General features: G+C 43.7%; 1 protein-coding gene and 1 pseudogene across 1 annotated transcript in view; both read right to left on the reverse strand.

The window, feature by feature from the left end:
• LOC115332280 (putative acyl-CoA synthetase YngI) overlaps nucleotides 1-12931 on the reverse strand; it is a 257512-nt gene extending 244581 nt beyond the window's left edge. Inside the window, exon 1 of the mRNA XM_040220250.2 lies at nucleotides 12849-12931. Within this exon, the coding sequence (XP_040076184.2) occupies nucleotides 12849-12931 (83 nt within the window). The remainder of the gene's footprint in view (nucleotides 1-12848) is intronic.
• A 3731-nt stretch (nucleotides 12932-16662) lies between these two features.
• LOC115331863 lies at nucleotides 16663-18835 on the reverse strand (annotated as a pseudogene).
• Between the last annotated feature and the right edge of the window lie 202 nt (nucleotides 18836-19037).

Raw genomic sequence — 19037 nt, forward strand, 5'->3', positions numbered from 1 at the left:
ACCGGTCTTTTCCTTCATTGTCCTAGTCTGTTGCACCTGTGTGAACGGCGCTTAAAAGAATACTTCAACGAAATTTGGAATATGACCGTCGTGTTCAAAAATAGGTTGAGTATGATCCATAATGTCTGTAAATGACAATTGCACGATTGTATTATGAGCCTGGTGGCTGTATTTTTCGTTATAAATGGCCTTCTGTGGCAAGCGCTCGGAAAAAAGCCAGCGGAGAGCACGTGACATCCAACGCAATCATGACGTAGTTTGTCTCGGGACGAGCAAAGGTACGGCGAGGCTGACGTCGAGAAGATGACCTAGTCGTTGCAACCACCGAAGCAGCTGCTTTTGTACGAATTTTGAGTGACGGGTTAATCATCTATAATCTTGTAGAGGGACAATAGCGACTTCTGGGACACGCAAAAGGAATCTTGGGAAGAAGGAAGTTCCTCCTTGCCGTCTTCTCTCGTGAATTGCCGGAGGCGAGACAGTTATCGTCATTACTTGTCAAGGTTCCTAGACGGGCATTACAAACGAGGCGTTAGCGACATCTTCCGGCTGCTCTTTGCTAATCATTTAATTCGTTTTAAAATTCCTTTTCGGGACTTTTTATTAAGAAATTTGTGTGTTCGATGAGATTCTGCTCCTTTGAACACATATAGACCAAAAGATGAGTGCCGAAATTTCGTTGTAATATCCCTTTAACAGTGGCTGTGTAATCCTCCGAGGGGTCCTCGTTAACACGACTCACAGGTTCCTTTCGTTCCCAGGGCTGTAGAGTCGTGAAGTTGAACCCGCTTAATTTGCGATTTTTTGCCGGATCCTCGAACGGCCCTATCGGAGTCTGCGCTTCGCGCGGAGGTTGCTCTCGAGTTGTTGTCCCCATGCCCGGAGAAGGGGCAGTAAAGTACAAGACTCGCGTTGCCGCTTGGCATTGTACCGGTTCTCCCCCGTGTTTGCGTCCGCGTTGGGACGCGAGGGCGCGCGGAGGGATAACGGCTTAGAGTTAGGGTGGAAAGACGGGTAGGTGGGGAAAACTTCACGAGCGAGGTGGCGGTCTTGCGATGACGTGACGAGTTGTTCATATTTTTATCCTTTACAGATGCGCCGTATGCGCGCAAAAACGTGGGGTTCACGTCGGCGGGTCAAGGGAGTTTAATGAATCTGGTAACGGCATGGCTGCCGGTGGCCTGTAACTGTTCTGCGTTGGGCCAGCCCGTTGCTCTACAAAACGGCAGACTCTTCAGGAATGGGTAGCGGGTGTTGAAATTCAGCGGTAAATGCCGTAGCCAGCTTGACGCTGCGGAAAGTATATATGCAAAGCAAATATCGTTTATTAACTCGTCAATTTCGAAAACCGGCCGGTTAGACTACACACTTCGATGGCGCGCTTGTTCCGCGGAACATAAAAAGGCGCGTGCGGGGTGCGTGCTTTGTTCGAACCTGGCCAGTCTTTTTAGTCGCAAGAACTCTTGTGATATGTGAGGTGTTTTGACTTGGTCTATGCGGGCTTTCTGCGTACCCTGCTGGGTTCATTCATGGACACGTTTGGATTGAGATCTAAAAGTGTTGCGAGACGCTTAAAGGCGGGCGCTCAAAATTTTCTTCAGCGTGGCAGAAAATTCCCCTTTTTTTGTTTTTTTCCTCCTCCCCTTTCCTTTTCCATTTTCCTCCTCGCTTTTTCCGGCCTTCTCGCACGAGTGCTAATGGGCTTGCCGCCCCCCCCCCCCCCCCCCCTCGACAAAATCTGTAACCCTTCAAGGTTCTCTGCTTCAATCCCAAACATCAGGGATTAGTTAGTCAGGCTTGATATTAGCTCAGAAGGGTTCGGGCTGGCTTGCTTTTCACCTTTTCTTTTTTTTTTTACTCATTTTGTGCAGCTCTAAAAGTCAACACCAACTAGCCCAACAAGTTCTTTCACATTCAGATACTTCCGCTTGCGGCCACATACGCTACAACACCGCATATTCATCTCCAGTGAACGGAACTTGAACATCACAGCAGAAGGAAAAAAAGATGGGTATTTTTATCTGAACTTTGAGCTCTACCAGGAGAGTTGAAAATTGATCGTTCTAACAACGGCACACTGAAGAGTGATTGTATCACTATTGTGTTTTTGCTTTTTGTACAAAGTAAAAATCATGAGTAATTACAAGTCAAAAATATTGCAGTCAGAGGGACACAGTCTGACCATTTCTGGGGCATAATATATAGGTTCGTACTACAGGTGTTTTCTAGAGTGACGGCCGCCTCGTTGACGCTACTAAGAAGAGTAAAAACAAACTTCCATAAAAAGTGAAACGATTTAAGGTATATTTCATCTATCTTCAGCCTTTGAAAAAACTTTCTTCGTGGCCGAAGGTGCATTTAGTTTCTGTCAACAAATGTAACTGAAAACTCGACAGCCGACAAATATCTTGCGTATCAGCAAAGAGAACGGGAAACACGGAGATTGAACCGCAGAATCACAATTTTCTTCGCGTAAAATAGTGCAACTAGTAATAGTAGCATATTATGCCATTTATTAAAAGACAGCAGGTATTACGAAGCTTTCATTCTCTTCTGTTCCCATTTGTTCGCTGATTAAAAAATGGAATGCCCAGATAGCCTCTGCAGCCCTTGCATCGTAATTATTCGGGGCTCTGTCAGGGTGGGCGAAGGCCAGCGACCATCTAAACAAAAACAAAAAAAAAGGAGTTTGGAAGGGGTATTACCGCAAGTTTTGGGGCTGCTTGGCTAATTTAGGCGTCTGGCGTTCCCCGCCTACTTAGGAAAGAAGCGGAACAGCGGCCAGCTCAACGTCGTCACCAAGCGGGAAATCATGCCGAAATGTGTCCTTGAACACAAGCGAGATCTTTACCCGAACCCAGCCGGGATTCGCCGCAATTCCTAATTAATCTATTAAAAAAAACTATAAAAAGGGGTAAGCTTAAACGATATGTCAATTTTTGAATATAGTCATGCGGACTAACTGTCCACAAGTACAGAAAGAAGTGCAGTAGAAATGCAGAGCTCTATTGTGTTCTTTATGTCTATACTTGTCTTTCGCGCTGTTCGCCATCTAAAATAAATTCTGCAATATCTGTAGATTATGCCTGGTTATGTTGTCTCTAAAAGAAATGTAATCAAGCAAGTTCGGTACCGTGCCACAATTTGTGCAAATACAATTTTATGTGGAATTCAACGTCAAAACAGTACTTCCACGGGAAATAATGCATCCGTCGTTCTTCGCCTTCCTGAAGCTGTGAACTACCGATCTCGGCTACAGAACTTTTGGGTCCAAAAAATATCACGCTCAGTAGAAAATTCGCCTTTTCTACCAAAAGTACAGGAAATTATTTATTTTTGAAACAGGTCGGGTGGTGACGCGTGTTTGAGTGTAGGACCGTTGACTGGGCACTGGTTTGCGCCAAGAGTGCGGTGCTTCCTTTCATGCTGCCTGCGGCGAGTGTTGAAATTTGAATATAGCAGAAATAAAATCAACTGACACTCTTAGAATTATTTTAAACTTGCGCTTTTTTCAGGCATTAAGATTTTGATCGTACCTCTTATTCATTGTCGTCTTCGATGAGGGAACAACTTGCCGAGGAGTCCGCGCTGTCCGCGTACGCGGCTTGACAGGTAAGGTCGCGAATGCTTTTCACGAATCTTTATAAAGACCAAGCATCAAAAGGAAAGATGTTTAGAAATCTCTGTAACGCGAAATTAGAACGCAGCCACTTTACGCCAATGAAACAAACTTTATGTTTTGGGCAGACTTCTTGCGAGAGTTGCAGTATCTTTAATTTTGCCTAATAAATTAAATGTTTAGGACTAAGTACCAAACTTTTTTTAAATGTATTAAGAACCGAAATGTCAACTGGAAAGTTCTAGAGCGCCTTGGGAAACACCCGAATTAGCTGTTTGCAACGTGATACGGCTCGCGTGGCTTCCTTCTGACTAGCAATAAAGCTTATGAAACATGACAAAATACCCCGTGATAAAGCGCCCACCCCATCATAAACTCAATTTTGAATGTCCCGGGATTTGTTTTTATAGGCCGGAAAAGAAAAAAAAAAAAAGATGCATGCAAGACGCGTGCCCTACGCTTTATTTATATATAAAAAAAAACTGCCCTCTGTTTTATACACAACGTTGCTTTTTTTGTTTTGTTTTTTTCACTTACTAGATATTAGAAAAAACGTCCAAATTAACGTTTTGTGAATGTGAGCTATACGGCCAGGCGAAGAATGGGTTTAAGAAAGAACGCAACAAAAACCGACTGAGTACCTAACATTTGTTAATGAACTTTTTGATTATAAAAGAAAACGGGATAGTTGATTTATAAAGTTGTTGGGCATAATCGAAAGCCACCAAATTGTCCAGTAAAAATTAGCGCCATTGCGGTTTGTGTAGGTGAGCTATACGGCCAGGCGAGGATTAGGTTCAAGAAAGAACGCAACTAAAACCGACCGATTGCATAAAATTTGCTACTTAACCTTTTAATTAGAAAAGAAAACGGCATCGTGTATTGAGAAAGTTGTTGGCAAAAATCGCAAGCCACCAAACCATGTCCAATCTTAAAAAGATGTAACGCGCGTACACTATTATACGGCGTCCTGATACGGCGTCCTCCTAATTTGGGCGTGAAGATATAGTTCTGATTTTTATGTGGGCTCCATCTCCGCGTGGCACAGCCTAATGCTATAAAGCCAAAGCGACAAATCATGCGCATCGCTGTGACAACGCCACTGTATAGAAGGGGCGAGGAGTGCGGCGGCCGAAAAGATTGCGGTAACACGATTCGCGTCAAAATTAGGTTTTTTAAGACGCCGTGAACCACTTCATGTGCACTACATCTCTTTAAAAATGATTGATTTGGTGCTTTTGATGACTACAAATAAGGCACAAATCGCAATTGCGTAACTCTGACGTCTTTTTAAAAAAAAATGTCTAGTCGTTAAAAAAATCGCCGTGTATAAGCACGATTGTAAGGCAGTTCTTTACGTCCGGCGACATCATTACGGCATGGAAGGAGACGTTGACCACAGATCATACGCTGTGTATGATCTGTGGTCACTGTTCTTTTTCGTACGAGAATGAGCAAACATTTGATACCAAATAAAAAAGATTTAGTATTCACCAAATTCGGCTTGTTTACTTGATTCAAATCGATATTTGATTTGATTATACTTATTTTGTACCCGCACACGCCTACTTTATTCCCTAATGAGTTACAAGTGATAATTACATTTTTTTTTTGTCGTGCGAGGTTATCAAAATTTATCATTAACAATAGGAGCTATGCGATTACGCGGAGGAGGCGCATTTGAAGATATTCAAAATTGTCCTGAATACACAAACAACTTCAAACGTCTTGCTGTTTAGGTCCTTTCCTACTTGCAGGACCAATAATAAAGCCAAAACCTTATAGAGGAGACTATCTCTATCAACTCAACGCGCAAACACGATGTGAAGCGTGTCTGCGTACGTTGGAAAAGAGATACCGGCGAGGCAAACCATAGCGTCGAATGTCCATGCATCAAAATGTCCGTGCACCGAAATATCCGCGCACCGAAAAGTCTTTGCAGCAAAAAGTCCGTACACTGAAATGTCTGTGCACCAAAAGGTCCGCACCGAAATGAACTACATCAAAACGCTCCACACCGAAACGTGCTAGACCCACTACGAATGGGATCCTCCGTCACCTCTGCCGGTTTACGAATTATAATGATTCAGAACCACTGGTCTATGGAGCGCCATCCCTGATATACAGAAAACGCCGCTCGTATCTCCCGTTGTCGCCATAAATCCTCCTAAACAACGAAAGATGCCAAATCAGATATTTATATTAAAATTGATACTTCAATGACTACTTCTTTGAGCAGAACAAGGTATTTGTGCTCTCACAACGGCAAGAATCGTCCTGCAAACCAGTGCTAAAAAAAGCCAATGCAACTCGTTGGGAAGAGCAAGTGCCAAGCTCGCTCAAAACAGCTACTCGGTTGGTTCAGCTCCTTGTCGCAGGTGTGCCGGCTGGCCCTCTGGATAATCTTTTCAAATCCTTGAAGCTTTCATTTCCTCCACCCAGTCTTGTACACGTTACTAAAAAAAAGTAATTGATTACAATTACTATTACTCTTGGCTAAAAAGTATTCGATTAGATTACTTGATTACTCGACGGCAAAAGTAATTGGACATTACTTGAAGAAGTAATCGTTACTTTTCCGATTACTTTATTGTGCGAAGACACATCTTCAGCGCTCATAACAATGAACTACTTCCAACCTATATTTCACATTTGCACAAGTATTGAAGCAGAAAAACTGGCTCCCTCTTCGTGGTCGTTGCACCTTCACAATGCGGACACAAGCATAGAATTCGTTTGAATACGTTTAATGATTTGGGCGTTCGCCAGTGTGTGTGTGTGTGTGTGGGTGGGGGGGGGGGGGGGGGGAAGCGGAGGGGGTTCTAGATCTTGCTAAGCTTGAGCAAGGGTTGTCGCTCAAAGTTTGCGTCGCTCATTTTATTATTCACATGTGGAGGAGCTCGCATGTTATACAAAAGAGCAGCAGCTCCAGGATTTGAAACGGATCATGTGTAGTGTCCATTAGCGGAAGAGATCGCCCTCACCACTTCTCAACTCGAAACATTGCTTGTCACAAAGACCACGTAGGGGAAATGGGAAAATATTTCAACTGCCTTTGTTATATTTTGCATCCGGTTTAGGCATTCTTCGGTTCTGGTTCTCCTACGGGCTGCGAGTAGGTACCCTAAGCAGGATTTTTTATATTTTTTTTTATTTCTGTGTGTGTGTGCGTGAGGGGGCTAGTTTGAACGAAAAACTCACATAGCTACATACTGCTTCCTCAAACTTCGCCCTGAATGGCCTTTGTCACGCACTGTGGCTTCCCTGGGGCTTCCCACTCCCAGCCCAAAAAAAAAAAAAAACCGGACATTCCACAGAAACTGTGCAGAGAAAGAGGTTGACCTAGTTTCCTACATCTCCGCAAAAATCTTTCTTTTTTCCGTTCGCAAAAAAAAAAAAAGCTAATTTTATTTTTGTCATTTTATAAAAAAAAGACGTGTGCCGGGGGGGAGGGGGGTCCCGTGGACAAATTGTAACGGTTACAAGTAATTTTATTACTTCAAAAAGTAATCAGATTACTCTTGTGATTACTGCCTAATAAAAGTAATCAACTGATTACAAAATTACTCCAAAAAGTAATCGATTACAAGTAATTTGATTACTTGTAATGCGTACGGTACAAGTCTGCCTCCACCCCAAAGTTGCAAAAAAACAAAAAAAACAACAAGCAACCGGCAAAGAAAACAGAAAATGGCGAGGAGGAAACGAGAGGCGATTTCCTCCTTTCACAGTGGCGAGAAGGAAAGTGAGGGTCGGGTTCCTCCCCTCTGCTTGCGGGCCGGCCTTTAAATGAGATACCTTCATTGCTCGAGCCTTGCCGGCCATGACAGTCGCAAGAAAACTTTTCAGTCATGTGGTGTTGTGGCTAGGCCGGGGGAGAATTTGCATGTGCATCGATACGCTGATCGCGATTGTTGAGCTTGTGCAGGGCCAGGACTCACAGTGGCCACTCCGTTACACTTCAGTGTGGACCCCCGTTGCACGCTGGTCGCTCTTGTTTGGAGATTATCCCCTAACAGTAACGCGGTAAACTTTGGCGCAGAACCAGATGTTGCGGACAGAGCCTTGTAAGAAGAAACTTTATGGGTGCATTATCTGGCACATCAAAACGTTTGCCTCTTATGCTGGCCCAAATTGCTGGTACTGCGAGACACGGGACTCTCGGAACGGTGGTTATCCATCCCGATGACGGCATGATGCGTAGAGTTGTCGTAGCTTGCTTGTAGCGTGAGTGTCGCAAGCAACTTGTAAATGTGCGGAAATGTTAATTGGTGGTGGTAACGGCAGGTTTTGTTCGTCGGCAATTGTTATTCCCACCTCGCTAAAGCTGCGAAATTTGCTGGTGCATGTGATGTAAGACGCTTATCTTTCGTTCTGATATTTTTTTTTTTTGTATTTCGTGAGATGTGATTTATAGCTGAGGGGGAAATTAATTCTATTGTCGCAGCAGCGCATTTCTAGCTCTAGGTTATATTATGTTTCATTTTGGAAGAGCGCTATTAAATTGTGGTGTATACGAACAATAGTTGTGTAATGACTGGTCACAACTCGACAACAGTTTAGTGTTGTTGTTTGCTTCCTGAGTTAATGATTAGTTTTATTTATGCGTATGTATTTCGAACATGTAGCGTGACGACCTTGATGACTTCTACAAACAAGGAAAATTTTGAGAAAGACGTTTTGTTTTTGCACATATATTATTCTTAATGCCCTCTCCCCTCAAATTGCTTCCTGAGTTAATGATTAGTTTTATTTATGCGTATGTATTTCGAACATGTAGCGTGACGACCTTGATGACTTCTACAAACAAGGAAAATTTTGAGAAAGACGTTTTGTTTTTGCACATATATTATTCTTAATGCCCTCTCCCCTCAAAACAAAAATCCACATGTTTATTAACGGTTGGCATCACTGTAGAAGAAAGCCAACTGATAGCAGCTCTACCATCGAGCCCATGAGTGTTTATGTTTTAAGCCGGAAAACATGCCAATCCTCGCTAAAAAGTTTGTGGAGGGAGGGCTTCATGATTGTTCAAGAAAAGCATACAATACGCTTTCCAGTCGTACGTGTAGCCTTACAAGCTCTGAGGTGCACGTTTCTATCGCAAAGTAGCGGCAGATTCAACATGGCTGCCATCTGCCCGCCACTGGCGGCCAGCTGTAGCCGACTCTTCGTGCAGTAAAAGCGCCAAATAATTGTCGGAAAGTTCATGAAGTTTTTATAGATGGGCAAGTCAGGCGCACGGTACGTTTCCCGGCCGTCCGTGGGCCTTTACAAGCACCGAGGAAGTGATTCCCATCATGACGTGGCTGCGGAATCAACAAGGCGCCCAACTTTCCGCCCGTCCGGCTAACCTTAGCGCCACCTCCTTGGGAACTTTGAGCTGCCTTCTGACAGTCAGGAGGTGTGCCGGAAGCCCTCGCGAATCTAGAGACCTTCGCTCGATGATGGCATAACGACCAGGCGATTAGTGCCGACACCGACCACCGTCGTTTTTGCGGCATTCGCCAGTGTAGGACGCGTGTTTGCCTCCACCGTTTTCGATTTTCAGACATCGGCCGCCGGTCTAAATGAACAGACGACAGTTCATCCTCGACACGCAAGTGTGTCGTGTTTTTTTTGTTTTTTTTTCTCGAAAATTGTTTTTTTTTTTAGTTTAAGAGCCCGTTTTTAATGCTTGTTTACTAGTGCGTCCGAGTCCCACAAGTTGTTCAAGGGGAAACCATTTTTCACTTTCTACCTTTCAGGCCATCAGCCGCAAGCCGTTTTTTCAGTTGTATCACTATCGTTTTTTTTTTTTTCGTCGCAGGTGTAACTGTAGCTAGCAAGTGTTCTCTTTTGTTGAGCGTAAAAAAGCGTTCTGTAGTGAAATGGGAATAGTGTTGTGTAATTAAAAGGCTTTGTTTTAAAAAAAAAGTCCAAGAAGACAGAAGATAGAATTTGCCACTGTATCCGTAGTGCAAAATAAACCAGTTTCTAATCGCAGCCTCTGTGAACTGCTCAATGTGTACTAGATGGTTCGAGTTTTTGAGGTCAGGAAAGTATATTTACTGGCATTATTCAATAAACATATAAAAAGCATTATTATACTACTGCATAAAGGCATTTTAATGCAACTGGAAACTTTTAGTACATTACCGAATACATTGTAGGGCATCTCGAATATATTATCGCCGTACTCTTAGTGCATACCAGCAAATATGTTTGAAATATATGTCAGTAAATGCATTTCGAATGCGGACGAAAATATGAAAAGGTATATGCATAAATGAATACAAAATATGGTTCAAATATAGTAGTTTTTCGCTAAGGAAAGGGACCTTACAAACTTTAGGGTGAAGGGTCCGTTCATCATAATGTAAAAACAGCGCAAACAAACACGGACGAAGGAGAAGAAACACACAGACGGGACAAGCGCTGACTCGCAACTGAAACCTTATTACTTAAAGGAAAAAGAAAATAAGATAAAAACACACATACCAGGAAGACCCTAAATCAGCACTTTCACTGAGACGTGTACGTGTTAGCCCCTTCCCCTATCAGCACCATCACATCACCGCGTGGCCAACCTCTCACTTTCTCGCGCAGAAATTCAAATTCTTTTTGTGAAAGCGTTATTGAGGCCTCACTCACACACCGATCCCCCAGAGTGACAATGTGAAAGGCCTCGAGCACTTCTCCCGCCAATCTATCTTTGTTTCGTCCTAATACTGCAGTGTCAGGGAAGGACGGTTTACACTTGCATACGTTGCAGTGCAACGAGAGGTGCCCTCTAACCGGGGCACTAAGGGAGTAGTTATGCTCTCTAAGCCGATCGTTTAAACAACGTCCTGTCTGCCCGGCGTAACACTTATTACACGAGAGGGGGATCTTATAAACAATCCCCTCAGAGCATCTCACGAACGGTTTCGCATGTTTCTTTCTGCACTCTCCTTTTAGGTGCCCTTCCGCTCTCGCTACAATCCTAGAGCAAACCTCTTTAAGTGTGAGGGGGGCTGAAAACACCACCGGTATGTTATATCGGCTCCCGACCTTCTTTAGACTATGGGAGATTTTGTGGATATACGGGATCACTACAGGCCTTTTCTTTACTACGCTGGGCTTATCCGCCTGGGATCTTTTAGTCCGCTTCAATAATGCACTTGCAACGTCAGACAGTAACGCCGGTGTAAATCCTGCTGTTCGTAACCTTTGCACCTGTGTCCCAAAGCTCTCAGAAAGCGTGTGAGGGCACGACTTTTTCAAGGCTGCACCCAAGCAAGAGAGTGCCATGCCCCTCTTAATCAGTTTCGAATGAGCCGACCTGTAATCCAGACGGCCCTTCTTAGATCGCGGAGAGTTGCACCAACACATGTGACCCTCGCTGGAGCGGAGGGAGAGGTCAAGGTACTGGAGAACCCGTCCTTTAGGTACCTCCATAGTAAACCTGAGCCCTCCGCCACACTCCGCAATAACTGCCATCACCTCAGTCACAGACGTCCCGGTCACGCCCCCTCCGTCAAAGTCCTCGTGAAACACTGAAAAGTCATCGACGTATCTGACTACTTTTTTAACCTTGGTGTTGCATAGAGATCTCTCTATATCACGGTCTACTTCCGCCAAGAAAATGTCACTTAAAATGGGAGCCACACTCGAACCTATGCAAACTCCCACTTTTTGCAGAAAGGTCCGTTCCCTAACGTTTTGGTTCTCTGGATATGTATAACCTGTATTTATTCCATCCGCCCTATGTAATGCCCAATTCGGGCCCTTAAGGTGAAAATAAATTAAAATAATGAATGAATGAAGGTCGTTTGGACCAAGTCCAAACTTTTTTTCAGAGGCTCGAAGCTTATCGCACTTTTGAACTCCACAGTTTGAAAAGATACAATATTGTCAATAATGTCTAACTTTGTAGCGTTCGAAACTTGGAAGTTGGAAAATATTAAAATATTGTGGAGCGAAGAATTTGAAAGTTCGAAAATCGTCAAAGCTCTTAACGTTGCGGCGTTTGACTTCCGCCGCCCGCCGCAGGTGATCGACCAGACGACTCGTTCTGTGGACTTAGGCAGGGTTTATTACCATGACTGACAGGAGCCCGGACAAACCAAACAGTGAATGCCCCTGGCCCGGCTTGGCCGTCTTATTTATAGGCGGTTGTGAGAACCACCCCCGCCGTTGGTGTCGGCATTCGCCGTTGCGTGGCGGGCCGAGCGCCCCACAACGTAAAAATACGAAAGTTGAAAATTGTTCGAACTGTTCGAACACTAATGTTCAATCTTCGAGCTTCTTGCTAGAAAGCAAAGTTCCCTGAACACCCAATTAAAACCTACCACTTATGCGTGCTGAAAATATGAGTCATACAACAGTGGCTATGTTTAACAATAACCTAAGATATTTGGAATTTCAAAATGCCTAGACTGAGGTGTTAATTTCCAACTACAGTCATGTCTAGTGATTACGGACTATGGTAATATAGGTACCCCACTATATAGAAACCGATTTCGGGGACAAACTGGGAAAATACGTGCACTTTTGTCTAGTTGTTATGAACAACTCACATCATGGGCAATTTTTGGGGAGAACAGAGGTGCCCATATTGACGAGACATCACTGTATAACGTTTCAGTCACTTCATTCACCTGGCGCCATCTGGTCCAGGTGGCGCATCAGTATGTAGAGTGTTTCGGCAAGATACGAAGGTTTCGCTTAACGTGACTGCCCGCTCCACACTCTCAAGAAAAAAAAGGTGCAAAAGTGTGTGTCCTTACACCCTTTATCCCATAAAATACACCCCAAAACTTCATTTCGACGTACAGAGACCTATATTCGAACAGTCGGCCCCAAATTTTACAACGGCTTGATAACGGTGCGATATAACTTTTTTAAATAGTTAAAGTACGTATCAAAGATCACATAAATAAAACACCGAGTTTTTACAGTAGGGCAAAGAAAACCCCGATTATTTTTTTGTTGTTTTCACTAAAACGTACATCAGCTATTTTAATAAGTTGTACCACACGGCTATCAAGCGCCTCGGAAAATTTCGGGCCGTCTGTTTGACTGTATGGCGCTGTACCTCGAATTGAACTTTCGGGGTGTATCACATGGGATAAAAGGTGTAACGATACACCCTTTTACACCCCTTTTTCTTGAGAGTGCACTATCGAAGAAATGACCTAGGTATTTTTGTTTGCGGTTTCTGGACGAAACATTTGACGCACCAAGATGGGCAGGGCGTTGGACTCACCGTTTGCGGTGTTTCATCGGGTTGACTCTTCTTCTGATGCAGCGGAGAGGATTGAACACGGCCCGAGCGCGAAGTGAAATCATCTTGGCTGCAAGCTTTACAAGTGAGGACGGGTCGAATGCACGAGTGATAACGGAATATCGCGTGCGAGGCAACTGGGTATGGCCCCGTCCCGTGCTCTTGAAAAATAACACACTGATTCCCAAGCCTAAGGGGGGGGGGGGGGGGGGGGGGTAATGAGCTAAATTTATTTTTATGCCATTTGATGGCGATAAAGGCAGTACGAGTAAAGCAACACATCCGCAATAAATGGGGTCTACAAATGTGAAACATCCCGGAAAAGCTTTTTTTATTTATTTTTATTTCAACAACCGGCACGTCGATGAGAAGTTATCGTACCCTACATCCGAACCTCTACATGCTTTTTGCGCTCATTCTTCAATCGAATGACTTTGCTATATGGCGTTTTTACTTCTTTCTTTTTTTTCCCAATGGACGAGACCGCGCTACAGAAGCTCGCACTTTTACATACACTCTATTTTACGTTTTGTCCAACCGAAGCCAACGCTACGGTCCGATGAAGCCAATAAAGCAGTTCCAAAAGTGTATTGTCATGGCGCTGGTTATTTTTTGAGCGTTTCTTGTCACCGGTTAAGCAAATCACTAACAGAAGAAAGCGCAGGATCATGCTTCATTCACACTTCGTGATTGCTTTAGCCGAAAGCAGCAAACGCACAAAGTCGTCGAGAGCGGTGATTGTGTACTTTCTGTTGCTGCGGGATCGATTGGGTTAGTGCTCCTGTATAGAAGGTATTCACTAGACGCCATATTTGAGGGCGATGTTTAGAGCGCATGCTCAGAACGAGCTCACATTAATAGCCTGCTAGGAGCGGCAACCTTGATGCTGCTAAATGCACGCTCCAAAAGGACTGCGGAAGCTCGCCGTCAGCACGCGCTCAGCACACACTAAACTTTTTTACACCCCTTAGGGGTGTAAAGCACTTGTCCCAGGACGAGCACCCTTTGAGGGTGCAAACGAGCACCCCTGTACCAAAGCACCCTATAGGGGTGTGAAGTGTATGGGGTGCTAGGTGCAATGCACCCCAATCCAAGGGTGCTTATGCTGATTTGAATGGGCGCTCGAGGATGATTCATTCTAATCGAAATAGACTTTTGTAAAACAAAACTTATCTTATTTACACAGATGATCTCGTTACAGATGAGCACTTAGCCAAGCCGACACTTTGTACAGGCAGGCTGGCACTAAAAGTGGACTATTATCTAAAATTAGTTGATTAACTTTTTCAATTACTGGTTCGACAGCTGTTGCGAACTTGAAGACAATCACCTCCTTAAACCAGTCAATTTTTTATAAATCCTGAAACGAGCACACAGGCCAAAAAAAGAGAAAATATAATTTCACCAAAGGCAGCGGTAATGTAGCGGTCCAGAAAGTACTGTATCTCACAACCCATTTTGTGTGCAAGAATCTTTCTCAATCGTTTTTCTAAGGTTAGTGCTCATTTCACGAAAAATAAGCTGGTCTAAGGTGACTGCCCCATTTTCACAATATGTGCTGGTGTCATCAAATCAGTAACTAAAAGGCTAATCCATGAATTTTATGCAATAAGTCCATTTTTAGCTGTCATCTTGCCTCTATAAAGTGTCTGCCAGGACAACTATAACTCAACTGTAAAAAGATAATTTGCATAAAACAGAAGTTTTATTTTACAAGAATCTGTTCCGAATAGAATGAATCACCCTGTATCTCAGCATCTGTCAAACAGGGTTCACTATACCAGGCATGACAACCAGAAAACCACGAAGTATGCAGACCAGATAAGTGATGAAATAAGGAGATGCAAAAGTACAGTGCCAGCATAGGACCTCGTTACAGAAACTGGATTCATTATTTGATATGTGTGCAATGCATCGGCACACATGCTACTGAAACAGCTGTGCATAGATGCACTGTCCGATAATGAAGGCAAGATGTGCATGGCAGAAAAGGTAATATTTCAATGTGAAGCTTAACTTATGTGCAAACGGAAGTTACAGAAAAATCTTGCGTGATTTAAGTTTTAGTTCCCACAAAATTTGGAAGGAAAATAAAAAAATATCACAGAATTTGCTCCATGGCTAAAGCTTCTGAATTTATTAATTGCTCGATGGTCTTAATACTCGTATACTAGAAAAGATCAGTGGGAGATATTCTCAAACATCATATTAAAGAAGGAGTCTGCCACCAATCTCAATGTGTCATTAAAAGTGTCCAATTGTCAAACTGCCAACACAGAAGTGTGATATGCATCACATGCATGATCAGCACTTGCTCATGCAAACTATGCAATGTGAGAAAGTGTATGGTACAAACAAACAACAAGGAGCTTAGCTTGTTCAATCCGGATACTTGGTCCTTGCATCCCGCTCTGGATCGTCGGTCATTTGCCTTGCATACGAGGTGGTTACGAGTTGTCATACTTGGTATGCCGTAGTACCTTTACACATTCGCCCAAGGCATGGCGAGTGGCATCAGCTGCATACAAACAGCATGTGATTAAGCTGCAAGTAAATAAAAGTTGTTATAAAATGAGAAACAAAAAACTGAAAGGAAAACTATATTAATAACTATTTATTGAGCTATTATGCGACCACAAAAAAATAATGAGGTATGTCCTCCACACACATATCAAAATACAATACTTGAGGCATTCTATCAAATATCACAGCATATATAGGCCTAGATGCTAGTAAAAATCGAGAAACAATTGGGGGGTTTGAGTCAATAAAAGCCAAATTAAATGAATAATCATTTATTGAACTATTATGTGAGCACAACAAAATAACCAGCTATGTCCTCCATACAAATAACCAAATATATTTTCTTTAAATATCACAGCATAGGCTTAAGATGCTAGTAAAAATAAGAAAAAAAACAAAAATCAATACAGATTACCTCAGTACATGAGAATGGTTCTTGATAAAAATGACTAGAACAGAAGAACAATCTAGATGCCTTCCGTTTCGAGTGTATACTTTTTGTTCCATTGCACATGTGACTTTCATTCAGGACCCTAAAGTTGCATAAAAATTAAGCTACACTTCTTTTAGTTTAGGGCTTAAAACATTAAAACAAGCTACCATATTTTCCCGACTATAGTACACAATCCGTTGTATAATGCGCAAGGGTAAATTTCGGCTAAAAAGAAAAAGTATTTTCTTAGATAGTCCGCACTCGGTGTATAGTCCTCGGGGAAAACTTCAGGCTGGAGAACTCCACAAAAGGGATATCTGCAGATGAATATCAGGGGGCTTTCTTTGATCCGCTCGTCAGCCAATCGCAGAGCTCCTCAAGATTAAGCTTGACCTGAGTTGGTTGCTTGCAGGCTCCCAAGCAAACATGTCAGATGCGAGGTATCGAAAGCCTGGGAAACAGACTGACGGTAAGAGGTTGTCTTGATTACTTTATTCCAGCGTAAAATATCCAAAACACAGCCTCTGGCCTAACCAGTTTTGTAATAATGAACAATCTTGAAACAAAAATTGTAGAGTCCACACCTGTAGATAGCTGTACAGTTCACACTGAAAGAATAAAAACACAGAAAATACACGAGGGACAGACACACACAGTTCTTTCAACGAGCAACTACATTTAAATGATGCCCATTACACTATGATGAACCACCTAGGATATGAAGAAAATTAAGTGAAGACGAAAATACTAGAAGGTACTAGAAAAAGATAAAGAAAAAGGTAAAGATGGCGGAAATTTAACTTCCTAAAAAGAAAGAAGAAGAGAAACGGGAGATGTTTTCTATGACAATTCCGGCGCTAGGAAATCCATCTCTGCTGTCGATAACGATAGTGAGGGCTCAGAAACATTGTCTGTGGCAGTTTTGATCTTAAAGGCTTCGATGATCTCTCGCCCATACTTGTCGTTGTGTGAGCCTAGCACAGTAGTGTTTGCATAGCTAGGAGAGCAATCTTGGCAGGTGCGGGCGTGGACAACAATCGGATGGTAGGAGTCGGATGACGCCTTGTTGGTTTCAAGAAAGTGTTCTCTAAGGCGAACGTTTAGGCATCGTCCCGTCTGGCCAATGTATTGACTGCCACAACTGAGCGGAATAGAATAAATTGGCTTCTCTCGGCATTTGACGTATTTGTTGACGTGTTTGATGGTGCATTCTGGTGGACGACTGTCGTTATTTACCCTTTGGCACATTTGTTTTAGCTTCATCCGACATGTGAATACTACCTTCGTATCGAAGCGGGCAGCGAGACTCCTCAGGCGGTGGGAAGTATTATGCACATATGGAACACAGGCCGGGCGTGTGTGGCTGCGTCCATTGTTGTTAGATGATCGGTGGTTGGGCCCTGTAATGAGACGCTGAAGGGTAGTACGGAGGAGGTCTGCTGGATACCCGGCTCGGAGAAGCCGGTAATGCTGGCGTTGGACGCTTGTTGATGAGAGATGGGGACAGGATTTTGAACGGGAAGAGGCAAACAGGGTTCGAATAATTCCAAGCTTTACCACTTTAGAGTGGTTGCTGCAGAAAGGGAGGACCGGTTTTTTGGAACGTTGCTGGAAACTCCAGCATATGCCTTGGCGATGAAGATGAAGCCTTAAATCCAGATACTGGAGTCCCTCTTCTGTTGGTTCTTCATTCGTAAACCTAAGACCCGACGAGCAGGAATCGAATGCTTAACAAATGGCCCGTGAGGAGATTGAGGTCGGATGAATAACAAGATAGTCGTCTACGTATCGAAACACTCGGCATTCGGGGGCGAAAACATCCACTCGGGACTTAATTGATCGGTCTACGTACATGACAAACACTTCACCGAGTATTGGGGCTAGGCAGGAGCCTATACAAACACCCTTCTTTTGTCTTAATATGTTGCCGTTGTATTCAACGAGAGTTGACTGAAGGTATAAGGCAATGAGATCTGTGAAATCCTTAGCTGTGATCCCTGAGGTATTTTGAAACTTACAGAGACCATGTTCATGGATCGCATCAGACACGGAATTCAAGAGAATCTGGGGGTCTAGGCTGCAGTAAAGCTCTTCTATGTCTAAAGAAAACATGGAGAGTGGCTGGGTGGTGGAGTGTAGGGAGGTAAGGTGCGAGATAAGATCTGTGGAGTTTGAAATCCTAAAGGGCTGGAGAAGCGTCACCGTGGAGAGATGTTTTTGTAGGAATAAGGCCAAGGGTTTCTGCCAGCAACCTCTTTCAGATACAATGCTTCTGAGCGGTACTCCTTCCTTATGTGTCTTGGCTGTGAAAAATACGGAAAAATACTATTTTGCAGGTGAACTGAGCGTTTTCTTGAGAGCGGGCAGATTCATCAAAGTGCACAGTCTTTTTGCCTCTGCGCGCAGAGATCCTGATGGCCTCTTCTTTAGTTTATCAAAGTTCTTTTCCAGTGCATTCGTGACCTCTCCATAGGCTCCTTGATCCATGACCACGAAAACACCGGTCTTGTCTGATTCGAGCAATTTGAGTTTCCCCTGTCGCAGCTCTTCAAGTGCTTTCCAAATCGGGAACTTGCCTGCTTTCGGAGGGGGGTGGTAGCGGATAGAGCGAACTGCCGCGTTCAGAAACTCTGACCTCCCCTGTTCTGGAATATGCGAGGCAACTTTATGTACCGAAGTTAATTGGTAAACTCTTGAGGTGGGAAGATTTGGAGAAAACTTGGGACCATATGAAAGCACTTCCAAGGTACCAGGGGAAAGTTGTTGGTCACAAAGGATGACCGGAGGGTCAAACACTGCTTTGCTAGCTTTGCGGCATGATGCATTCATCGATGTAACGATGGTGTTCCATGCAGATTCCAGCATTCTGGTAGCTGAGGTTTGAAGAAAGATGAACGAAGGATGAGACCCATACCCAGAACCAAAGAAGTGAGTCATGAGACCAGGGAGCAGATTTTCCATTAGCCTAATGCACCATCAAACACGTCAACAAATACGTCAAATGCCGAGAGAAGCCAATTTATTCTATTCCGCTCAGTTGTGGCAGTCAATACATTGGCCAGACGGGACGATGCCTGAACGTTCGCCTTAGAGAACACTTTCTTGAAACCAACAAGGCGTCATCCGACTCCTACCATCCGATTGTTGTCCATGCCCGCACCTGCCAAGATTGCTCTCCTAGCTATGCAAACACTACTGTGCTAGGCTCACACAAC

This window comes from Ixodes scapularis, unplaced genomic scaffold (assembly GCF_016920785.2).
Source record: "Ixodes scapularis isolate PalLabHiFi unplaced genomic scaffold, ASM1692078v2 ptg001212l_1___fragment_1__unscaffolded, whole genome shotgun sequence".
Classification (NCBI taxonomy): domain Eukaryota; kingdom Metazoa; phylum Arthropoda; class Arachnida; order Ixodida; family Ixodidae; genus Ixodes; species Ixodes scapularis.